Genomic DNA, 26,135 nt, shown 5'->3' with positions numbered 1-26,135 from the left:
AATGGCACAGTATGTTTTTACTTGCAAAACTTTTTTTAACATGTCTAAAATGGTTCGTTTTAACATATTCGGTTTTTTAAATTACCAACATTAATTTTCCATTTTTAGTGAAACACTGAGAAACTGCTCTCTTTCGCTCCAACTGCAGCACATTCACTGACAAGTAGAGTTATGCAGAACATTAACTCAAGTTTGGCTGGTCTGAATTGCACAAATGACCCCTCCTTTTAATCCGTAGAGCCATTAGAATCTGATTATACTAAACACGTTGCTGTCAGTCCCACCAATCACCAGCAGTAAAAGACGAAGACTTGTGACGCAGACTGAGTGACTTTTACGTTTGTACAAACAAGCATAGACATTAATACGTAGACGCCCTATCAAACGCTGAACGGCGCTCCGACGTCACCGCCATTTTTGTGGAGTCAAGTCGGAGACCCAAAATGCCTCGCACGTGTGCAGCATGTGAATTGTTTGAACCGTTTAGGTGTCCAAATCAAATCATGGTAAGTTGCGTTTTTTGTAAGAGTTCTCATAAAAATTCTTGTAATTTAAAAAAAACAAAACAAATAATTTTAGCCTGGCCCTAATTCTCTGTCGTACATATGAACATAAGTGTGTGTGTGTGAATAAATAAGGTGAGGCATTGACGTAAATCTCTGTTAAAATTTGCTTTATGAAATGAACTCCCTTTGTATTAGTTCACATAGCAGCCTTGCCTCCAGCAAACACAAGGTTACATCTCAGCAGCGGGCCAACCCAGTCAAAGAGGCGTCTACGTATTAATGTCTATGCAAACAAGACTTTCTATCCAGAACCAGGAAGAAGGGAAATGTGCTAAAACCACTTGCAAAGCACACTGGGAGATGTAGTTGTCCAGTAAATGCAGTTTACCACCACTAGATTTAGGATTTGCAGAAGAAAAAGTTGAAGGTAAAAAAGTTTTTAAATTATGTTCTTCATTCGTGAGTGATAATTCTGGTCTTCTTTTGCTGCTGGTTTAGTAAATCCTGGGTGTATTTTGACACAACCTATATTTTCGGAATCTGTGAGCTCTATGTTTTCTGCAGAAATGCTGTTTGTGTGTGTTCAAGCTGTATGGTGGAGACATAGATTGGTGATGGCATTCTGTGGAGTTTGTTTATTTTCTGATTCAACTGCTTGTAGTCTTAACTGTGTTTGGTGTTTGTAGAAATTTTTTATATCAGCTTATAGCCTTGAGTCTGACTTTTTAGAGGATACCACACGTGTCTATGTGTAACTAAAGGAACGTAAAGCAATGAATGCATATAAAAAAGGGAAAACTCCTCCCCCAGTTCCAGGGAATGTGGCTGAAATAGGACAGAATCTAATACGCTTAATGTTCAGTGTGAAGTTCTAATGGTTAATAATGATTTGAGTAGCCATGTCATCTACTGGTTTTGGTCCCCTGTTTTTGGTCAAGTCCAAAGTCAGCACAGCTGCCTACAAAAAAATATGAGCACTTCATGCTTCCCATTGCTGACAGGCTTCATGGAAATTCTGATATAAAATTTCAATGGGACTTATTACATGCTGTCACTACCAAAAATACCAATAGTTCCTTTATAACCACGGTATCATTCTGTTTGATTGACCAACAAACTTGCCTGACCTGAACCCAATGGAGAATCTATCGAGCTTAAACGCCCATAAAATGTATATAAGTTGAAGGCTGATTTTAAAGCAACCTGGGCTTGCTTAACACATCATAAGAGCTACAGGCTGATTGCCTCTATGCCACAACATATTGTTTCAGAAATGTATGCAAAAGGAGCCCCTGCCAAGTAGTGAGTAAATACATGGACCTACTTTTCATTGGGTGGACATTTCTGTATTATAATTCTGTTTTTATTGGTCTTATGTTGTGTCCTAATTTCAAATAAGCAAAAATAAATGTTTAAATATATCACGCTGTGTGTAAAGAATCCATATTTTATATGAAATAAAAAAGATTCATAAATGATATTTTAATTTGAGATGGAGATACAGAATTTAAACAAATTAAAAATATATATTTGCATGCAATGCAGTAAAAAAGGTTTGGCTTAAGTTTATTCCCGACCACCCGGAGAATGGCCTTTGTTATCCATACTGTAGTATTTTTCTTGCTAATCCTGGCTTAAGAAAGCAAACATTCCTCCACGACAGCAGCAGGGGTATACTCCTGACTCATTTAGTGAGGACCACATGCTCACAGATGCACCATACTGCACCAGCTTCATGTTGAGCTTCATTTATTTTCTTAACCCCTACAAAGCCTCTATTTTTTGTTGCAAATGTATTCTTTGTCTGCATTTAAAAAATGAGCCTATTCTCAGTTTTATTTCAAAGTTCCAAAGCTGTTACAAATATAACCAATTTACTTTCTGCTAAGCCTGTTTAAGGTTAAGATGTGCTTTATGTCATCATAAAATATTCATTTGAAAGAATGCATCTTAAGTAGATATGCATGCTAAAACAAAACATTAAAAGTCCAAAATAATACTACCGGGATCATCCTAAAATGGCTAAATATTCATCAAAACTGCATATGCCATAGGAACGTTATCGGTATTTTCATTAAACATTGTTGTGCCATTCCTCTCTGATAACCTTTGAAAATACAAATTCAATATCTATTTTAGGCTTAAGAAAAATTATACATGGTTTTCAACAGTTTTTGCAAATTAAAATCTGAAAAATGCATTATGCATTTGAATTTACTTCCCCTTACTCTGATACCCCTAAATAAACTCCAGTGCAACCAACTGCCTTCAGAAGTCACCTCATTAATAAATAAAGTCCACTTGTGTGTAGTATTAAGGTTGTTCTCTGAAGGCCTTAAAGGTTTGTAAGAGAACATTAGAGAACACACAGCATCTTAAATACCAAGGAACACAGCAGACAGACACAGACACAAAGAAAGCAGGATTAGGTCAAAAAACTAATTTCAGCCTTTGAACATATGTCTGAGCACTGTTCTACATCACCCAAGGAGTATGGTACACTTACCAAGAAATGGCTGTCCACCTAAACTGACAGGCTAGACAAGGACAACATTTATCAGATAAGCAGCCAAGAGACCCATGGTATTCTGGAGGAGGTGCAGAGTTCCAGGTGGAAGATTCTGTTGACAGGGCAAATATCAGTTGTGCAGTTCTCAGCAAATATACAGAAATAGGTTTTCTAGTCAGATAGGACCAAATATACATGTTTGGCCAACATGCAAAAGCACTGTGTGGAGGAAAAATGCCACTCCGCATGCCTCTGAACAAGCCATTTCCACAGGGAAACAGGGCGGTGACAGATTCATGCTGTTGGGATGCTTTTCTTCAGCAGAGGCAGAAAAGAGTTGACAGGAAGATGGATGGACCTAAAAACAGAGCAATCCTAAAAGAAAACTTAGAGGCTTCAAAAGATGTAAGATTGGGGTGAAGGTTGACCTTCCAGCAGGACAAATACCTTAAATATACAGACAGAGCTATACTGGAAACATGGACATTAAATTATAGGCATGTTTTCAAATGTCCCAGTCAAAACCCAGACCTAATTCCAACTGAGAAATTGTGGAAAAAAGTTGAAAGCTGAAGTTAACAGATGCTCTCCATCCAATATGAATAATCTTCTATCAATTTTGCAAAGAAGATTGGGCAAGAATCTGTCACTGTTATACACTATTTGAACTAGAACTGTCACACAAAATCCTATTAAAACAGAGTGAAATTGCTGGTTGTACCAAGACAAGATGTTAAAAAGTTCCAGGGTTTTAAATAGTTTTGCAATTCACTGTACATGATCATGAGTTAGATTAGAACATAATGTGATGCAACAAATGAACATTGATATCTACATTGTACAATCTGTGGACTACACAGATATAACATAGATTTTGCCCACACATCAAAATTCTATAAGTGATCCAAAAGGACCTTTCACAAATTATCTATGGTGATAATCTTGTGGGAAATATCTCATATATTTCTTTTTCTACTTCTAATACACAAAGTATGAGTTTAAGTCATGTATCATATGAAAAAGAGATAGGAAAAGTATTTTTTCTTCCTGTGTTTGGGTGGTTGCATGTGTATTATCTACAAAGATTATCAAATGATCAACAGCCAGCAGACTAACAGAAGTTAATAAAAGGTAAGCTGCATCTTTTATCTATCAGGTGTCCAGTGGTTGTTTAATAAAACCTATTTAGTATTCAGATTATCATCCTCTGGGAGCTGCAGTTCAATTATGATTCATGATCTGATTCAAAATTTGTATGTCACATGATGTCATGAAGTACTTATGAATACTGTAGCACACATGAACATGTCTTAATATGAGTTTCTATGAGCTTCCTTCTCAGAATGGATGCGGCGAGGGTCAGGCTGTACCAGATCCTAGTTTAATTGAAGTCCTGAGTGTTCCCTTGGAAACCACTGCAGGATAAAAAAAAAATGTACCGTAAATAAAGGCTTCAGGATAACCGGGTTCAAAGAAAAATATTGGAAAACAGCTCAAATACTATTAATTAAATGTCTAATGTTAGCACAGGTAATCAGAGATAAATGAAATGTAATCTAATTAAATGTTCTATGCTGATGTTGTTTTCTGCAGTATTTCCTCCTTAATTATATCAATACTAGTCCCTCTTTATCTGTAACTTAAAGGAAAAGAATAAGTCCCCAAGAGCAAAGCTGAAGAAGACATCCCTCCATCTGGCCCTATGCTCTGCCTAGGGATTAACTTGTGTCACTGTTTTGGCTTTGTTGTGACAACAGGAGAATGCTAATGCATTGAGAGACAGAGCTGATGTCTTAATGAAATGAGAGAAACAATGAGAGAATCTTTAAAGTTGATCTTGTTGATACAAAAAAGTGCATGAAACATGAGAGGGTGTGGAACATTTCTGGTTCAGCGACGTAATACTGTTGTATCAGGGTACAAGCAACGAGTTGCCGTATCACAAGACACATAAAGGAAAAATATAGATGCAAAGACTTAATAAAATGTTGCAATGAAAAGCAATGACATTGAAAAGAAGAACAAGTTAAACTTTAGCAGTTGAGCTTGTTAGGTAAAGTCAGAATTTACCCCAATTCTGTCCTGAAAATGCATTCCACATTGTAGGAGGGCAGATGTTAAATCTCTAAGGGTTTTTACTCGCATCTGTTTGGCGTCTCCAATGCTTTTCACTTCAGATCAGTCAAAGAGGTGGGTAGTAGTAGCTTGAAAGCTGAGGCAAATATGTGATCAGAATAATAGTCAGTATAATGTGAAAATGAAGGAAAGAAAAGTAAATAAGGATCAACAGTAGAATTTGTGTTGACTCCCCACATCACTCTGTACGCATACAAATTACTGAAGGATCAAAGTGGCTACTTAAGGCTTCAGAAAGGTTCATCTCTTTGAGTTTTCGCGGCATCTGAAGTTGTGACACTTGAGCCGTTGGTCAGAGTCATTTATAAGCATCAGAAGTCTGCAGGAGTCTCGCCTCTAATCAACGGACTCCTGTGCTTCAAGAAAGATTAATATGTGAAGTCATAATCACGTGATTATGACAGGGTGAGACCATACTTGTAACACAAACACACTAAGCAGAAGGCTATTACTATTAAAATAGTACCACATGTTGCACACTAAATAATCATTCAGTGTGGATTTTGCGAGTTCTTTTATTCTTCACAACTGTTAAAGACCGATACAAAGTATCAGTGAACGCTCCCTCCCGCAGCCGTTACAACACTATTGTCGTTGGCCCCCTGAATTTTAACAATTTGGCTCAAATAACAAACAAACACAGTAAATAAACAAATTACAACTACAACAATTAACGAATTAGTGCACCATAGCTCATTTCTCCAAATACACAACAATTATAGCGGCACTCTACCGTAATTCTCATCTCCCTAGTAACCGTTGGTTTAGCTGCTCCGATCAGTTAGTTTAGCTGCGAGTTACTTCAAACAATTAACTAACATTTACTAACAACACTACAATTTCGGGGATAACCGGCCTACTTTCCTTCAGCAGCCAGACTCATCACTTTCTTACATATTGCTGTACTTGTGTACAGGTCCTTCTCAAAATATTAGCATATTGTGATAAAGTTCATTATTTTCCATAATGTAATGATGAAAATTTAACATTCATATATTTTAGATTCATTGCACACTAACTGAAATATTTCAGGTCTTTTATTGTCTTAATACGGATGATTTTGGCATACAGCTCATGAAAACCCAAAATTCCTATCTCACAAAATTAGCATATCATTACAAGGGTCTCTAAACGAGCTATGAACCTAATCATCTGAATCAACGAGTTAACTCTAAACACCTGCAAAAGATTCCTGAGGCCTTTAAAACTCCCAGCCTGGTTCATCACTCAAAACCCCAATCATGGGTAAGACTGCCGACCTGACTGCTGTCCGGAAGGCCACTATTGACACCCTCAAGGAAGAGGGTAAGACACAGAAAGAAATTTCTGAACCAATAGGCTGTTCCCAGAGTGCTGTATCAAGGCACCTCAGTGGGAAGTCTGTGGGAAGGAAAAAGTGTGGCAGAAAACGCTGCACAATGAGAAGAGGTGACCGGACCCTGAGGAAGATTGTGGAGAAGGGCCGATTCCAGACCTTGGGGGACCTGGGGAAGCAGTGGACTGAGTCTGGAGTAGAAACATCCAGAGCCACTGTGCTCAGGCGTGTGCAGGAAATGGGCTACAGGTGCCGCATTCCCCAGGTCAAGCCACTTTTGAACCAGAAACAGCGGCAGAAGTGCCTGACCTGGGCTACAGAGAAGCAGCACTGGACTGTTGCTCAGTGGTCCAAAGTACTTTTTTCGGATGAAAGCAAATTCTGCATGTCATTCGGAAATCAAGGTGCCAGAGTCTGGAGGAAGACTGGGGAGAAGGAAATGCCAAAATGCCAGAAGTCCAGTGTCAAGTACCCACAGTCAGTGATGGTCTGGGGTGCCGTGTCAGCTGCTGGTGTTGGTCCACTGTGTTTTATCAAGGGCAGGGTCAATGCAGCTAGCTATCAGGAGATTTTGGAGCACTTCATGCTTCCATCTGCTGAAAAGCTTTATGGAGATGAAGATTTCATTTTTCAGCACGACCTGACACCTGCTCACAGTGCCAAAACCACTGGTAAATGGTTTACTGACCATGGTATCACTGTGCTCAATTGGCCTGCCAACTCTCCTGACCTGAACCCCATAGAGAATCTGTGGGATATTGTGAAGAGAACGTTGAGAGACTCAAGACCCAACACTCTGGATGAGCTAAAGGCCGCTATCGAAGCATCCTGGGCCTCCATAAGACCTCAGCAGTGCCACAGGCTGATTGCCTCCATGCCACGCCGCATTGAAGCAGTCATTTCTGCCAAAGGATTCCCGACCAAGTATTGAGTGCATAACTGTACATGATTGTTTGAAGGTTGACGTTTTTTGTATTAAAAACACTTTTCTTTTATTGGTCGGATGAAATATGCTAATTTTGTGAGATAGGAATTCTGGGTTTTCATGAGCTGTATGCCAAAATCATCCGTATTAAGACAATAAAAGACCTGAAATATTTCAGTTAGTGTGCAATGAATCTAAAATATATGAAGGTTAAATTTTCATCATGACATTATGGAAAATAATGAACTTTATCACAATATGCTAATATTTTGAGAAGGACCTGTATAGTTGTCTGTTCTACATTTACCTGTTAAAGACAGATACAAAGTATCAGTGAACGCACCTTCCCGCAGCCGTTACTATTGCCGTTGGCTTGCTGCGGTAGGAGAGCCCACTGAATTTGTGACGCCCTCTGTTGGCGAACTGCTGCCACTACATGCTTCTTCCAACTCTTTGAATCAATAACAGAAATGGAGCCTGATTAACTATTTACATAAAACAAGAATTGTTGTATTCAAATAAAACAAATCAACAGGTAGGGGGAATGTAACTATATTTAATATATTCTGTCACACTCTCCCCTCTAAAATGCAATGTCGTCCCGACATTCAGGTAACCAAGCTTTACAGCAAATAAACCAGCGAGCATGTTCTTGTGATGCCTCAACAATTATATAGAGTACTTCTAAGTAGGAGTCAGAATGTATGTTCAAAGTGATGCTATACTGTTTCCAGTCCCACAATATGACATGTATCTCCTGTTAATGTCACATCGCTGCAGTCGACGTCATTGTGCACGATGACAATTCCCCACTTTATTCGCCAGTAGCGTAAATATCTGCAATCTCCTCTGAGAGTAAGGTACTAAAACACAGAAGTAGACTCTACCTTCAAGAACAGGTTGCAACTGACATCATAGATACCACTATTATCTTTCATTTTAGCTAAAATTCAACAATTATATAGTTGCAAAACCTCTGAACCTTTTACTGCTTTTAGTAAAATACCAAGTTATTTTAACCAGGCTTTTCACCAATGCAATCCTTGTAACTTATTCACATGACATAACAGGCTGTCCTAATCTATGGTAAGTAAATCTCAACATAGGTCTTCTTGTTCGAAAAGGATACTTTCCAACTCTGTGAATTGGTGTGTCGGCCTCCTCTTGGTCACTGGAAACTGACTGGTGAGACCCATCCCTAAAGTCCCTACTCTCTGGTCGAAAGTCCTCACCCAGTGTGGCATCCACTTCCTCACCTAGAGTCGATTGTTGTACTGGTCCACCCTCATCAGCTATCCAGTCACTTTGTATGTCTTCTCCAGTTGGATGGAACTCTGGTGCCTCAGCTCTCAGATGACTCTCAGTGCGATGACCTGACTCCATATTGTGATGCTGTAGAGGTGGACTCGTGATGGCCTCCCAATTCTCATCATCATTAGAGCTGTCCCCCTGTCTCTGCTTCTCTCTTTCTTTTCTGGGTCTTTTAGGTTGAGAGGGCACTTGTGATTCAGTAGTTGGTAGGAAGTCACATGGAGGCAGCAGTATGGTATTTCTTTGGTAGGAGGAGCTGTGAGTTGCTGGCTGTCTTGCGATGAAGTAATCCATCTTCGTCTATGTGCAGTCTGTGTTTTTGTCTTATTAGAGCAGCAATCTCCCTGGTGCTCCTGTGCCACCCACCTTTTGGCTTTTCATTTGCAGCAACACATCTCAGTACTTCCCCAATCACAGAATCGTCTGAGAGCTGCTTTAGTGGTGTCCTTTACTGATGTAATCGCTGCATCACATTCCTCTGTGACCAGATTATTGACAGTTGCCGGGCATAACCAAGGCTCCGACTCCTGAAACTGAACAGCAGCTCCCTGAATAACGCTGTTCATCACCTCAGAGTGTACTGCCTGTGTGCAGCTTTGCATGTACTTCTCGATGCTGAGTGGGATTCGGGAAAGATCGTCTGCATCTCCATTTTCTTTCCCGGGGCGATACTTTATCACGAACTGGAAATCAGCAAGTTCAGCAACCCATCTATGAGTGGTTGCACTCGGTTTAGCTGTGGAGAGCACATATGTAAGAGGGTTGTTGTCAGTAGAAATTGTAAATGGTGGTGCATAATAGAGATAATCTCTAAACCTCTCACATATGGCCCACTTCAGAGCCAGGAATTCCAGCTTCCCTGAATGAAGATGTTAGTTTTTCTCTGGAGCCGTTAGCGTCCTGGAGCCATAGGCTAAAACTGTTAGCTTTCCCTGCTGCACCTGATAAAGTACAGCGCCAAGCCCCCATTGTGAAGCATCACAATGTAGAATGAATGGCTGTTCAAAGTCTGGATAACCCAATACCGGTGGTTGCACTAGAAAGTCCAATAATTGGCCAAGCACCTCCTGATGTTTTGCCAACCAAATAATTGGTTGGGATGATGGTAACTGTCCACAACTGTTTCGATACTGTTTCCCTCCACCTCGCTTTTTGTGCTTATTTTTCCCCTTTGCCTCAGGACCCACAGAGAGAAGATCGTAAAGAGGCTTGGCTATGCGGGAGAACTTTGGGATGTAACTGCGATAGTAAGAGACAATTCCCATTAATTTTCTCAGCTCTCCCACGGTGGAGGGGTGTTTTTGCCTTAAAGCTTGTACAGGAGCAATATCTGCAGGATCCATTGTATATCCATCTTTTGTGACTAGCCTTCCCAGGAATCTCCCTTGGTTCTTGAAGATGTCAAATTTCCTCAGTGTCAGCTTGACTCCTGTTTCCTGACAACGGTGCAATACACTCCTCAAATGATTCAAGCGATCTTCAAATGGTTTAGAGTGCACCAAATTATCATCCAGGTAAGGCAAACATACCTCATCACTTAGCCCAGTTAGGCAGTCTTCCATGGACCTCTGAAACTCTGCTGGGGCAGATGACAATCCAAATGGTGTTCTCACCCATTCATACAGGCCCCAGGGTGTGATAAATGCAGTGAGTTGGTGGCTGTATTCTTCCAGGAAGCCCTGGTGATAGGCTTTTCTCTGGTCAAGGACTGAAAACCAGGAACTTCCAATCAGGCTGTTTAGCATGTCCTGTATGCGGGAAATAGGATGACGGTCTGGCAGAGACTTCTCATTCAACTCTCTTTAATCACAGCATAACCTGAGGCTGCCATCCTTTTTCCTTATGCAGACTATTGGGCTAGAATAGTTTGGCTTTGACTTTGTTATCCAACCCCTATTTAACAAGTCTTCGAGATATTCTTTTACCTCATTGTGTAGGGGTTTGGGTAGAGATACATATGTCCTTGTCACTGGTGTGGGATCCTGTAGACGGATTTTGAGCTGTAGCGAGGGGATGGTTCCAACATCATAATCATCACGGGAGAAAGCTGCACACTCTTCTCTGAGTAGTTGTCTCACCAGTCTGTTGTGTTGGGGGAAGGTGGGTGATAGGCACTGGTGGACCCCAAGTTCCTTCACTTTCAACCCCTTCTTGGTCCTCCTTTCTTTCTCTTTTTCATTCCGATCCTGTTGACAATCCCTTTCCACAGCTGGTATTTGGTGTCTCTGTTCGATTTATTTCTATCAATTCAGTTGGTGCCTCTTACATTGCCTTTACTGCTTGAATTTGCCCTACTTTACTTTTGGAGGGTAAAACGATGTCATGAGCAGTATCATTATTAACTGGGATTTTGAACCGGGACCAGGAACCCCGTTGAAGACACACTATTCCTTCTTTGACCCGTAGCCCCTCTGGTGATTGTGACTGTGACAGAGGTTTGAACAGGACCCCTTGCTGACCTATAAGTGGGCCAGCTCGTGCACTACAGTCCACCATCTTTACCTGACCAGCAGGGATGATGATGTTCTCCTTCTGTGCTTTCACAGTACTTGTGTCCTGTGCAACATTTGTGTTCCTCATTACTTTTAGAAGCACCTCAGCTTTTTTACTTTCAATCGAAAATGCTCTGCTGACCGCTTCTGTGATGAGAGGGGGAGAATCTACAGCCATTTTTAATAGGTATTCAATTACATTGTAACCAATGATTGCTTCTTCTCCCACCTCATCTTCTTTAGCAACCAGAACTGGTACTCAGAGCTCTAACTGTGTGTGACTCAGAGATGATAATTTAAATTTAACTTCAATCCACCCAATAAAAGGGATTGGTGTCTTATTCACTGCTCTCCCGTCCAACATTCCCAGCCCAATAAAAAACCAACATTGTAAAAGAACAGAATATATATTTCAGAATCAGAATCGGAATCAGAATCAGCTTTATTGCCAAGTTCGTACATACAAACAAGGAATTTGCCTCCGGTACACTTTGCTCTTTTGTTCTGTTTTTGCATTGCAGAAGCACAGTCTGACTGTGGGTTATAGGAGAAATAAGAAATAGAGTCCTTATTTCCAGACACATGGAGCCATCCAACCTGCAAAATTCATAAAAATCTGCTTTTTGAAGAGGAAGCTTGAGATTTTGCTGTAAAAGGATGGCTCAAGGCTTCATGCTCCATACTCTGGTAAAGCCTGAAAATAACAGCTTTAGCAAAACAACAAAAACTCACATTTATAAGACATAGGCAATAAAAAGCAAAAGTGTGGGTGACTAAAAATGAAAATAAACATGGATGAATTGGGGTTTTTTCAGGCAGTACCACCAAAACAGCCAAATACTGTAGGTCCCATTTTGAGCCACAAAAAAACTAATGCCTCTTCCACTCTCAGCACAATCCAGAGACACCTAATGATTAAAAATGAAATGATCCCAAAATATCCACAACTTCCAAACAAACATTGTCAGCTATGCAGGAGGGTACAACCATGTCACCTGTATTCCACATTGTCACTGGAGCACCACAAGGATGTGTACCCCGCCTCTCGCCCATAGACTGCTGGAGATAGGCACCAGCTCCTCCGCGACCCACTATGGAATAAGCGGCAGAAAATGACTGACTGACTGACTTTAAACCAATGATTATATCATTCCTTCACCAACCACTTACTCAGCTGACACAGCCATCACTGCACTGCTGACAGATGACCAATCTTCTCTGGACTATTACAACATCATCAAACAGTTCGCACTTTAGTGCAAAGACAAACATCTCCATCTTAATGTCAGCGAGTCATTAACCCTCCCACACCTCAACAGAACATTACCATTAACAAGTGGTTCCCAAAGTTTTCAGCTTGTGATCCTGTCAATTCATGGAAAATATAAGCATTACATGTAAGTGAATTCAACAGAGGTTTAGAAAAAACACAAACATCATCAACAGCCAACATTTATTTTTATGAATTTCCAAGTTCTGCTTTAGTCTTCTGCTGTGTTTTAACCACCATTTTTTTTATACTTTGTCTGATTTTAGAATAGGATCTTAAGACTAAAACTTTGAGAATATGTGCCACAGATAGTAAGACTGTAAACAAGGTGGACAACTTCACTACCACTGAACAATAAACACACATTCAACCAACACATAATTGATATCCAGATGTTCCATTTGTAAACAAAGGATTTTATGTGCCCCAACAGCTCTTGATCCTGCACTACAGGGTCGTCCAGCCTATTCTGCTTTACTGTTCTACCTGCTTCTACAATATTACATGCATCACTGCATCACAATCTTCAGGATCCTAGCACAACTAAGGAACATGACTGTAAAATACATTTGCATCAGGATATCTCATATCCACTATACTGCCAGCTAGAGCTGCTACCTACTGGGAAAAATTATAGGGCCCAGAGATGCAAAAGAGAAGACTGGGCTTTGAGAAAAGTCTTATTCCATCAGTCAAAGCCTCCTTGAACAAGGGTATCTTGTCTATCAAGAGTAATAATGTGTAGTTTCTGAAAAGTATGTGCTGTGAGAATACATTTCCTCCTAGAGACAATAAAGTCTAAAGTCTGAGAGAGTCGTTTTGTTCATAAGGACAATCAAGAATTGTTATTTTCTGAGAAAATTCTAAATAAAATGACAGGTTATCCTGGTTATTGATGAATATGTGAATGCACAAATAGCTAGTCCAACAACAAGAATGAAAATGGACCCAGAGGGACCTAAGAAATGTTGCCAGGAAAAGTGATAAACATCACATAATCATATATGTTTCCTCAATCCTGATGCTTTAACTCCACCCTAACTCCTCCAAGAAATACATTTTTTAATAGATTGAAGAGCATAAACAAAAAATATCCATAGAAGCTCCCAAATAGTTTTGCAATGGTCATATTTAAAGTTACTTAAAAAGTAAATGTGCAGGAATTTGTTTCCCAGAAAAACTAGCTCCATATTGGCAAATTTACTAAAGAAAATAATTTTCAATCACATTTAGCTGTGGGCTCATACTTAACTGTGTCCTGTCTGGCAGAGCAGTGCTCAGAATTGTTGTCTGAGTGCCAAGAAGAAGCCCAACAGATTTACTTTCACAAGTGGAGCATCACAGCTAACGCTTTAAAGCTCTGCTTGATATTTATAAAATAAACTTTATTAGAAACTGCTTTGGGATTATTTCAATTGTTACGGACACGGAGACAGAAATAAAAAGGAAGAAAGTAAGAAGCACGAAAAAGAGAGAGGTGGGGCAAAAAGGAAAAGGGGAGAGAAAGAGAAAAGGAGAAAAGAATGGAGGAAAGAGAGAATGATGAAGAAAATACAAGATATCACCCTGCTTGTTTCCACACCTGCAGAAAAATTCATATTAACAGTTTTTTGACTAAAAAGTGCACTTACGAATCCAAGATGTATTTAGTGGTAAATGTGGCTCAATAGAGAACATTTGTGTATCTGTTAACACCTGAATCGGAACACCTGTGGGCCTGAGTGTGAGTGCGCTTGCGTATGCAAGGTTTCTCCATAAAAATATGCAATAGCGAGTGTGAGGAGCCACAGACCTGCCCCCCTGGACCTGGGACAGATACGGAGGAGATCCGAGACATAAACATCCAAAGGCCCCTCAAAACACAGGAACCCCAGGAGAACCACCGCTGGGACTACCGCAACCCCCCAAGAGAAGAGCAGGGGAGAATCCCAGGGGAACCACCCAGCAGCAAAAGTGCAGAAGCCCCAGGGAGCTGCAGTCAGTGGGTTTTAACAATTGGTTTATTATTATTAAGCCAGCTGGTGAAAAGGGACCATAATTTATTTGTTTAAAACAAAGTAAAATTTCTTCCATTTTCAATAACCGGTTCAATAGTTGCAGGGTTACCTGGGGGCTGAAGCCTATCCCCAGCATTCAGTGGGCCGTGTACACCCTGCAGAGGTCTCCAGTTCATTATGCGGCAACACAGACATACAACCACCTATGCTTCCATTCAAATTAAAGGGCAATTTAAAGGGGCCAATTACCCTAACACACCTATTTTTGGACTGTAGGAACAAACTGGAAGACAGAAAGAAAACCCACATAGATGCACACAGATGAAAGTTATTAAAAACAAATAATTACTCTAGAACGTTGTGATACAAAGTCACATAGGGTGGGTGTTTTCTCAGACTTCTTTATTGCATCTGTGTTAAAGGAATCTGTGAGAAAAAAATCGGCAGTAAGTATAATAGTATGCTGTGAAGCTGAGATGGCCTGTTTTGTGTTATCCAGTTAAGACTGTCCAACAACCTCCAGCACTTCATTCCTAGTCATATTTGCAACAGAGTAACCTCTTTTTTTAATTTTAAGGGAATAAAAAAACAAGTATTAGTACAGTTTTTGGCCAGAGGAATAACCTATTTAAATACATTTTTAAATGTCTTGTTTAACTGGTTTAGATAACAAATTTGTTTTAAATTAGATCAACTTTCAGGATGACTTACCTTGTTTATCCCTGAGGAACAGAACAAGATTCAGTTCAAGAGAGCACATTGAAGCATAAGCAATAGTAGTAGTAGTACAGCATAAGTAGATGGATTTTTGTTCTTTGAAGCCAGCAGTATTTCAGATTTCCACAAACAATAAACAAATACGGACATGACATAGCAAATTCTCTGGTAATTTAATATCAGCTTTTTTTTTGCTAAAACAAATCCATGCCTTTCCACAAAAATCTACACAATACTGACATGCTGCACTAGCCTTCATTCATTCAGTCAATACAATATTTCAATCTTTCATTTTGCACTTACACTTTTGTTGGTGATGCAACAAGCTCTTATATCTCTGTGAGACATTTCAGCCCTTTTTAGTGTCAGCAGCCATTATATGCCCTCCTTCTGATCAAAGCCCATGAAACACCACCTGAGAAAACAGCATAACATCTTCTCAAGATCACTTTGGCTAAGGAAGAACAAAGCAGGAGACCAAAGAAAATCGTGCAAGACAGCTTTTAGAGACGAGCATGTTTTATTAATATGAGTCATAACTTTGTGGAAAGTAAGCTCATATTTACCTTCAGAGTCCATTTCAGCTTTTAATCAAATTGACACAGAAAAGAAGTAGATACAATATCTTAGGTATCCTTACTACTATACATTTGGCATATTATATAAATAAAGAGTTTGTTTGGAACAATCCTTTTGGTTTATAAAGACATTAACTCGTTGACAGAATTCAGATGTAGATTATTATTCAGTAAATAAACCACCAACACATACATTTGGGTGCTTAAAAAAATCAGACAGAAATGTTATATTTTTATCGAACTGCTTTTTCAAATTTCCTTTATTATGTGCCTCTTAGGGGTGTATAGTGATGGATAGCTCTCACCAAGTGTTATTAATATCTTTACAAGGATTTTTACTGAAGAAAGAACACGTGGTTAACGTTGTTTATGGAAAAGGTGATAAACTGATAAATGAACAATAAATAGTTTGGGTAACTGGTCAACCTTGAAAATGATCCAGCTTGTTTTGATCTTAGTAACCAAGGCTTAGAAACATTTTCTTGTGAAATACGAATTTGCAGAACCCAGCAGCCAAAACAACGTTTTCCAAGAGTTATTTAAGCTTTTAAGAAGCAAAGTAAAATTTGGGCTAAACAAAATTTACTTTCAGGTCTAGCCTCTACACTTGCTTGATAAAATTATACAGCCTCAAGACTTTTAGATTCTGGGGCCACACCTATTCTCAAATCTAATTCCAAAAACTTCTTTAGAAATGGATTGTATGGATCTAAATTGGGGCCCTAAAGTTTGTTCAAACGAAAACAATTTGAACCTGAAAAAAAAAAGTTTGTTCAAACAAAAACAATTTGAACCTGAAAAATAGAAGTTTGTTCAAAAGAAAAAAATGTTAATCTGAAAAATAAAGGTTTATTCAAAAGAAAAACATTTGAACCTGAAAAATTATTTCAAACCTCTCCCCAAAAAATGTGAAAAGTGGAAAAAAAGTTTTACAACTGAAAACAAAAACTGCTGTGAAACTGGCAAAAATAAGTTCAAAACTACTTTTCAGATTCAAGTTTTTTTTTTCGAACTTGAGATTTTTTTTTTCCAGCTTCAAACTTTTGGCCCTGTTTTGGCGTGGGGGGCGGGGCCTCAGATCACAGGGGGTGCGGAATCATGACTGACAGCTCAACACAGCGGCTGAACAACATATTCCCAGCTGTTGCATTCAGGGACCATAAGAACTGGGATTATCTGTAATACATCATCAATATTTTATATATATGTGATTGGTTTTGAATGATAACATGCTTCATCGATAGAAGCAGCTTACGTGAATACACAACGCGCATCTCAGAGGAGAAAATATGATCTTGACAGATTTGCACAGCATTTTAAGTTCGTGTTGGAGATTTCCCATGCTCACAACATAAAGTAAACGAATCGCTAAGCAGCGGTACTGAAACCAGATGCAAAACAAGCCGGTATTTTCTGAATACCCCTGCATAATTAAGCCTGGGCTTTTTTTTCTGATCTCCACTCTTCATTGTCAGCTCAGCTGCATTGCAGGTTATGTGTTATAGATCAGCTGTTCGCCAGCGTGCAGCAAAGCTGATCTGCCTGACTGGAGCAGAGGAGAGGTTTGCCCGAGCTACCGCACCCTGTTGGCGGTCAGATCTCTCGGGAGTCTCTCCAGTCCCTGGTTCCCAGAGGCGATCAGACTCTATCTAACATTGACTCTTAAATGAACGACTCTCAAAGAGTTTCAAACTTTAAGCTCCTTTAATCTAAATTAGGCAGAGGAATGATTACAGAGATCAGCGCCGAGGCTCCCGTCTTGGACCGTCACCATCTGTGAAAGGATGACGAAGAGCCCCGAAAGAAGGTCACATGTAGTTTTATATCTGGCACTCCAATGCAATGGATGTTTCCTCCCTCAGTGATTATTAGTAGACTGTGTGTCACCATTGTGGTGTCTATCTGATAGGTTGTGTAGTAGCAGGTGTCCATCCTTAATCTAAGTGTGCTGTGGCTTTCTAATCAAACCAGTTACAGCCTGCTCCACCATCAAACCCAGTGCCCCAGCCACAGGTCATTCATGACAAACCTTGGGCCATTTATCTTTGTAATGTGTGTCGATGAGCATTCTTTTCTAACAAAAAGGAAACATTAGAATTTATGCTTAATATCATTATGGTATGAGTGGGAAAAACAGCTATGAGTCATATAAATAAAGGTTATCCCTAACAGATTGATATGGCATAGTTTAGGGCACAATGGTCCAGCAAAATATCAGCGCCCAAGAAACTGTCGCCTCTTGCGTACTTGATGTCACGCTCGCCCTGCGTCTGTGCTGGGCGGTGAGCCGGTAGTTCAGCTCGTGGACCCATGAAAAACTTACCCATGTCCCTACACACACATACATATATATATATATATATATATATATATACATAGCAGAGAGATGCACTGCGGATCTCTCTGCTGGATGTCAGACACAAACGGAGATTTATTTATATATATATTTATATATATATATATATATATATATATATATTTATATATATATATATATATATATTTATATATATATATATATATTTATATATATATATATATATATAAAACGGTGGTGAAGTGAACCACCGTCCCGCTAAGCCAGCGGTCCACCGGAGATTTCCCCGGTTGACCCGTATGCCAGTTTGCTCGGATGTGAAAATACCTGCTCGTTTTGCATCTGGTTTCATACCGCCGCTTAGTCTGGCGGTTCTTTTACTTGATGTTGAGAGCATGGGAAATCTCCAACACGGACTTAAAATGCTGTGCAAATCTGTCAATATAATATTTTCTCCTCTGAGATGCACGTCGTGTATTCACGTAAGCAATCACATATATATGGAATATCGATAATGTATTACAGATATTTCCAGTTCCCACGGTCCCTGAATGCAACAGCTGGGAATATGTTATTCAGCAGCTGTGTTGAGCTGTCAGTCATGATTCCGCACCCCCATGATCTGAGGCCCCGCCCCCCACGCCAAAACAGGGCCAAAAGTTTGAAGCTGGAAAAAAAAATCTGCAAGTTCGAAAAAAAAACTTGAATCTGAAAAGTAGTTTTGAACTTATTTTTTCCAGTTTCACATGTTTTTTTTTGTCAGTTGCAAAACTTTTTTTCCAGTCTTCACATTTTTTGGGGGGGATGTTTAAAATTACTTTTCAGTTTCAAATGTTTTTCTTTTGAACAAACTTTTATTTTTCAGGTTAAATTTTTTTTCTTTTGAACAAACTTTTATTTTTCAGGTTCAAATTTTTTTCGTTTGAACAAACTTTATGGCCCCAATTTAGCTCCATAGTTTTGTTGTGAATCCAACTAAATTTGTCTCACAACCAAATTAGGTAATTGAAAGCTATATCTTCGTTTGTGGAATTCTCTCGTACCATTGAGTTCTCTCTCTGTCATTCCTGATCCCACCACCAGATGGAGCAAAATTTCAAAATGAAGTACCCAATAAATTATTATAAAGAATCTGTTGTTGAGATTTCTGAACTTGATATGCTGTGCTGACTTCCAAGCTCTGCCTCGGTCACATTTTACAGCTGAAGAGATCAGACAATGGAGAATAAAATCAACAATCAAAACACAATCTAGATTGCTGATTGAACTGAGCTTCTTCAAAAAATTAGTTGAGGGCTTTAAAAAATGTTAGCGTTGTATCCTTTTGAGAAACATTTTCAGTTATAAGTAGACCACCTCCTGCAAGTAAGTAGCTGTTCCAGCTTTAATAACTACCCTTTATCAGCCACAGGAGCAAAACTTCTTAATGAAATTATTTAATTTTCTTCTGAATTGTTCACTCTATTTTTTTATTTTTTTTGCTGGTTGTTTTGTTATTGTAAAAAATAAAGCTTTTCATTTTTTCTCTGATTCCTTTTTAACTCAATTTATGGTATTCAGGTCACATTGGAAGTTAAAAATACCAGACCTTTATACCAGGCCTGAAAATAAGCAAACTGCACTATATTGCCAAAAGTCTGTCTACTTTTACATTTAAATTAACTTTGATGACATCCTATTCTTCATCTACAAGGTCCAATTTCTTGATGGACTGTTGCCAGCAACAGCAACTTTAACTGTTCTGTAAACACCTTTCACAAGGTTGAGGAGTGTGTTCATAGTTAGATGAGAAAACCAGAATTGCTGCCTCTACTCTAATTCATCCCAAAGGTGTTCAAGTGGGTTGAGGTCAGGACTCTGGTCAAGCCAGTCAAGTTTCAGGTTGTTGTTTTGGTAGATCCTAGTCTATAAGACACAGTACTGGTACTATTATAGTTTGGGATATTTCATTGTTATGATTAGCTGGTAGAAAAACATAAACAACCGAAGTGTCAAATGTCACTACAAATAATGAATTTAAGCATTTTTGGCTTGGGTTGGTGTTTCAGTGTTTACTTAATTGCTGCTGCCTGGCAGGCTTTCAGAAATAGGTAAATATTGCAGGAAACTATCAGGCCTCACACAACACCATTGCACTATGTAAATCATCATAAAATACCATTCCTCAGTTATAGATGACTAAGCATGCAAGCATGTGTTGTAGTTATGAAGTTGATAACTAAATTTAACATATTTGTTTAAAATTCACGTCAGCTGCCATGACAGAAAAAGCAAACATAGAGATATTTGTTCAACTGCATGAACTTAAGGTTGTTATGTAGTTTGTTTTGTTTGGTTTGTGGCTATTTATCTAATGCTTAGTTGCACACATCTTTTATGACTTCTAAAGTTAACTTAAATTACAATTTCTGCTCATTTATCTATGAACTGAATTTCTGGGTTAAGTGGAAACATACAGTAACGACTCAAAGAATATTTGAAAATCAATAAAGTTAATGTTTTAAGATGGTTGCAGTCCTAAAAGAAGCAGTTCCAGTTGAAAAGCTAAAGGTGTTTTCTAGACCTGAATTCCTACAAAGAATGTTCAGAACAGACATTTGAATGTTGCTTTTTCTTCAGATTTAAGCTTTTACACTCTGAGATGGAGTCTAGGTATTTATTTGTTTTGTCTCCAATATTGTTACTGCTTTGTTGCACTTTAGTATAATGTAGAATTTGTAGCGCGGTAATAACGTTTCTTTGGTATCAGGTTTTCATACAGAAACATAAAGAAAAAAGCAAAATCTTTCACATTGTCCCCCATCTTTAACTTAATAATTTAAATTTTAAGCTTGGAACAACTACTTGGGTCTACATATGTGATATGTTTGCAAAACACAATCCATGCATGGTCCGTGTGTGTTTTGGTAGTTGGATTTCCTCACGAGAGCTGAGTAATAAAAAAATGAAAAATATAATCTTAACATAAAAATGATCGCATTAAAATATGAACCATTTTTCTTTTTATCTGGTAAAAAATAGATGAGCAAAAATTTGATTTTTCAGGGTTCATCAGGGGGATTCAACATGGAGTCACTATGTGAAAAAAATATATATAATTATTCTGCATACTTTTACACAAATTCTTACATTTTTTTAGATACAAGTTGGATGTGTGTTTTATATTTGTTATAAAGGGAAAAAACTAGGATGAAAACACCTTTTAGGCGTAGGCTATAGAAGAAAGAGCGCCTCCTAGAGTCACAGTATAGGATAGTCGCTAAAAATCTAAAAACAATTTTTTTGTTCGTTTCTCTTTTGTTTTCTCAAACCAGATTCAAATTACGACCAACAAAATATAAAAACTACTTGTATTTCAATTTATTGATTTGTATTATAAAAGAAAACCAAATAATAAACGGTTTGTATTCGTTTTTGCATTTTTGCTTGCTTGTTTATTTGTCATTACTGGCTTCTGGCGAGAAAATCTAAATACATTCATAAATAAGTGCATGCAAAGTGTGTGTTAAATTATTATATTAACTATGCTAAAGTAACATTAACATTAACTATGCTATAGTAACTGTGACAGTGTTAATGTTACATTACTTCCGTGCAAATACGTTATTCTCAGCTGCACAGGAACCACACCATTGACTGGAGGATATCAGCAGGTTCCTTAGAACATATCTGCAGCGTAATCTCTCCGTTCCCAGGAGTGAGTGCGCCACTAGCACACAGCTGCTGGATAAGGTGATGCGCACTGTGAAGCTCTCTAAAGCTGCTGCCTCACTCCCAGGGCATGACGATGGGCAGAGTTTTCCAGTAACGCCATGGATTTCTATGTTGCGGCTCACATCGTGGATGCTCTGAACTGCAGCTGAATATAAAATCTTAGTGTTTTTACTTTTTACATTTAGGATGTGAATTTGTTTTTTGTTGGTTTTTTTAACCGCAGGCATGTTCAACATACCTGGAGATGGGCTTCTGCCAACTTCATGGACTCACTGAATCCGCTTTTGCATGGCTTGTTTTTTGAAGGGACTGAATTGTCTTTTGCTGTAAATGTTCGTAAAATTGGTTTGAAATGTCCGACTTCCACAACCGAAGCCAATTAGTCAGCACACGACGCAGTGACTACGTCTGGCAATATGAGTATTATGACGACGAGGAGCCCGTGTCCTTTGATGGACTCAAAGCGCACAGATGTAAGCTGAATTCATTCCTCAGTCTTTTTGTCCCTTGTGGGTTTACATTTCCACCTCATGCATTAAGTCTTTGCGTGCCTTTTGTGCACTTTTATTTTATTATGATTTAATTAGACTTTTATTGGAGTCCATTATTTATATTGCTTTCACTGAAGGCTGACCTTCTTCATTGGCCTCCTTCACAATAACATTATTAACTACAAGCAACATTTAAGGCTGCACTTTTCCTCTGCTTCTCAGATAATGATCAAGCTACTTAATGAGACATCATTGTGGTTGTAAACAAGTCAGTCATAGTAGTGTAATCAAGTTTGGAGAAAATGTAATACTCATTGTGATTAATTAGGGATTTTTCTCTGAGAACTAAGTGCTCCTGGAAGAATTTAGCCTCATAAACACAGAGGAGAAGCAGACATGTTAAATGGGATTAAAACTAAGGCACCATAATGAAATGAAATCTTTTGTCACCTTTTAGACTCCATCGTCATAGGCTTCTGGGTGGGACTGGCAGTATTCGTCATTTTCATGTTCTTTGTTCTCACGCTGCTGACGAAGACTGGAGCACCACATCAGGAGTGAGTGTCAAAGCCGTCTGATCCATGTTTCCCCTTTTTACTTCCAGTCTCCTTACAGGGATTGAGTCAGTGGGTGAGATCAAGCCATTCAGAGCTGACCGTTTCATATCTGAGCTGTGTCAGGAGCAGGTTTCAATTGGATTTAGGTCCAAGGACTGAGATGGCCATGAAAGAAAGTTGATTTTGTGTCTGCAAAAGCACTTTTTTTTATTTAGTTTTATATTCTTGCATCAATATCCTTTTAAATCACACATCAAAGTCCACCTTTTAGTATTATGGTGAATGCCACCAGATTTGTATTTAAAGTGTTAACATGCAATGTAATGAGGTGCACACATAGAAACAGGCCAGTATCATAAGTAGCCCCCATCACTTTAATTTAATGAAGGAATGAAGGCTTTTTTTTCTGGCATCACTCCCAAACAAGAAGCTAGCACATAGACAACATCTAATGGCTATTGTGGAGACTTGGTGACCCCAAAATGCTACTCTTCAGTTAGCTTTGGATTTTTTTTACCCTCTTGCTCACTGTGATTTTTTGCTTATTTTAATGTTCAGTCAAGGCAGCAGTGTCCCCCAGTGTTTTGCACCACGTAAGCACAGTAATTAGACATGGCTGTATACCTGGCTAATGATGCTCAGGCTTGTGGTAGATTTGCAGCTTTGGTTGCATTAAAGGGCAAGTTCACTGTTAAAGAATCTAGACTAAAAATGATCATTGATAGTTCTAAGTCCAAAATACTTTGTTTGTTCAAACCTAAAATGGGCTACTCCACACTGAACAGCGAATCTCTAAACACAACTTTGGGTCCACAAAACCTTTATTATGTTTGTTGAAACACAAAAAGGAGCTCCGTCACATATATTTTTTTTTTAGGCAGGACCAGTTTAAACTTATACTAACAATAGAACACACGAAATAATCAGGCCATCTCAAAAATAGTTTTTGTGTAGAGCAGGACAAGCATCAAACTGATCTATATTTTTGAACTTCCTAATGTTTCTCTTAAGTTCTGATATACTTATTTCCATCAGAATGGTGTCCATTGCAGCAGGGTTGTGTGTGGAATCTGCAGAGGTTGGGGGGGGTACCGAAGGAGGGGCTTGCCCAGGGCAACATTCACATAAGAACCAGCACTGATGGGCTGTGTAGATAAACCAGGGTCCCCAATCCAGTTTAGTGGCCAGTGGCTACAAGTCATTTGCTTCTGTTATGTCACATGTACAGTATCCCAGTGAGAAAAAAAAAGCCATTTATTACAGAGTAGAAGTTCCTAGAAAGTCTGATCAATAAATGCTAGACATTTATTTTAAAAGAATTGGTCAGAATACTAACAATTGTGTCACTGGTGATTTTAATAAAGACAAGTATTTGCTAGAAAAGGGATTTTTTTTGCCTTCTGAATTAAAAACAGAATTTTTCAAAACAAATTTAATGTGTAAAAAGTGTCCAGAGTTACTTATACACAGCACAAAAAACTGTGACTGTGACTGTGCAAAGATAATTGGAGTTTTATGTCAAATGTGTTTTTATCTTGTCAAGCAGTACAGAATAATGATAAATCTGTTACCTAAGTCAATGTATAAAGCCCCAGCAATAACCCAAGATACAGTCGAGAGATTATTACTCAGCGAAAAATAAAAACACCCCTTCCCTACCTTTATCATATCCTCATATAAGACCTGGCAGAATGTGACAAATTGTCCTTAAAAAAGACAAGATGCTGAAAAATAAAAGATATCTGAGCCATTTTAAGTTTTGTTGACATCCAAAGAATCTTGAGTTTTTAAAGCCATTGCCTTGTTCAAAGTCACTTAATATTCTTTTATTGTTCAAACAGAAACCCAGACTTGGCGGAGAAGCGACACCGACCAGAGGGCCGTTTGGTAGATATCAATGGCCACCAGGAGGAGAATGACAAAGCTTTCTCCCGCCCACTGCTCGATGGCTCCCCTTCATACTTTAATTTCTACATCAGTGAGGAAGATCAGGCCCATAAGAAACGGAAACTAGAAGACAAAAGGAGTTCTACAAAAGACAAAGTAGGAAGACATCTGTGTTCCTCTGAGATAGAAGAGATGCACGAGGACATTGAGGAAAGCGGGGGGCACCAACCTCTCAATGGACTCATTGAGGAAAGTAAGACAGACAGAGAGTGTGCCTTCCTGTCTCACTTCAACATCCCTAATTTTGTGAACTTGGATCATAGCTCCACACTCGGAGAAGACGATCTGCTCTACGAGCCATCCATTATCCTGGAGCGTCAGTCTCAAGCTCACAATGCTCACTGTGACACCCACTAAGGCAGATAGGTGCCGTGGTCTTGTAACATAATTTGGTTTACATTGAGATGCATTTTAAGATGGAGCAGAGGGAAATGTATGCATCTGCTATGCCTGTCTTTCTGTAAAAGCTTTTAAATTACATTTTAATGTTTTCTAAAAAAACAAAAAAAAGTGCATTTGGCTTCCCAAGAAAGAGGACAGAAAACAGTCTGTAATAGCAAACTCAAAGTAACATGATGAGTTTCCTTTCAGGAGAAAAGATTGCTTCGGAAATTATACCTGTTATTTCAAGTACTGTGAGCCTAAACTGGATGCAGCTGGGCTGTATCCGGACTCTGCACAAAAAACAAGAATAATGAAAGACAAGTGGGGGTCACTGGGGAAGGATGGATTGTGGAAATTATTCTCCTGTTGTTGCTGTTTTTGTTATACTGTAAGATTCTGAACATTGGGTCTTATCTGTGGGTGAGAAGCCGGTCGGTTAGAAAAAGGGAATATCAAATTGAATCGATGTTGTTGTAAAGTCTAATACTATTTAAAAAAGTGAAATGCATATGTGTCACTTTTCACAGTACATATACATGTTAAATAATGAATAAAGATTAAAGGAATTTTAAGTCACCTTCAAGATTTATGTGGTGAAGCCTTATTTAACAACATATTATAAAAAATGCATAATTTCTAATGACAGATCCACCAACATGATGCAACAAGGACAGTTTTGACAAAAAGGCACAGAGGTAAGGCTTACCTAGTGGGAGATTTCTGTCTATTTGTTTCTGTTATCATTATTCTCTATTTTATTTTTCTGATTACATTATTTTAATTTACTCTTCTTTTCTTATGTTTGAAAAAAAGTTTTAAAAAAAACCGATAAGATTAAATAAATTAATTGAGGGGGTCAAATGTAATACCAGTAATAAACTTATTGCTGTCCTAGTTGGGAGGAAGAGACTACAGAGCTTGAATGGACTGTTCTAACACCTGAAAATGCTTTGATCTAAATCATTCCAT

The 26,135-nt window shown here is 38.6% G+C and overlaps 1 protein-coding gene across 2 annotated transcripts; it reads left to right on the top strand.

The window, feature by feature from the left end:
• The first annotated feature begins 367 nt into the window (after nt 1–367).
• Nucleotides 368–25,749, top strand: LOC124882213 (melanocortin-2 receptor accessory protein 2A-like). Of its 2 annotated transcripts, XM_047388463.1 has the most exons (5): nt 368–506; nt 702–933; nt 22,011–22,260; nt 22,736–22,835; nt 24,677–25,749. In XM_047388463.1, exons 3-5 carry the CDS (start codon nt 22,140–22,142, stop codon nt 25,137–25,139), a joined length of 684 nt encoding a protein of 227 aa, XP_047244419.1. In that variant the 5' UTR covers nt 368–506; nt 702–933; nt 22,011–22,139; the 3' UTR covers nt 25,140–25,749. The 2 variants fall into 2 exon arrangements, with proteins under 2 accessions (XP_047244419.1, XP_047244418.1); XM_047388462.1 differs by lacking the exons at nt 368–506; nt 702–933 and having other exon boundaries at nt 21,675–22,260.
• The last annotated feature ends 386 nt before the right edge of the window (nt 25,750–26,135 follow it).

Source organism: Girardinichthys multiradiatus, chromosome 15 (assembly GCF_021462225.1).
Source record: "Girardinichthys multiradiatus isolate DD_20200921_A chromosome 15, DD_fGirMul_XY1, whole genome shotgun sequence".
In the NCBI taxonomy this organism is placed as follows: Eukaryota; Metazoa; Chordata; class Actinopteri; order Cyprinodontiformes; family Goodeidae; genus Girardinichthys; species Girardinichthys multiradiatus.
The sequence above is the reverse complement of the archived record's forward strand: the minus strand, read 5'-3'. Positions and strand labels throughout refer to the sequence as shown.

Bases quoted from the DNA above. Each gene is read 5' to 3' on its own strand.
- LOC124882213 (XM_047388463.1), top strand. From the start codon at position 22,140: ATGTCCGACTTCCACAACCGAAGCCAATTAGTCAGCACACGACGCAGT. The intron at 22,261-22,735 runs GTAAGCTGAATT...GTCACCTTTTAG, and splicing joins TGGACTCAAAGCGCACAGAT to ACTCCATCGTCATAGGCTTC. The intron at 22,836-24,676 runs GTGAGTGTCAAA...TTGTTCAAACAG, and splicing joins ACTGGAGCACCACATCAGGA to AAACCCAGACTTGGCGGAGA.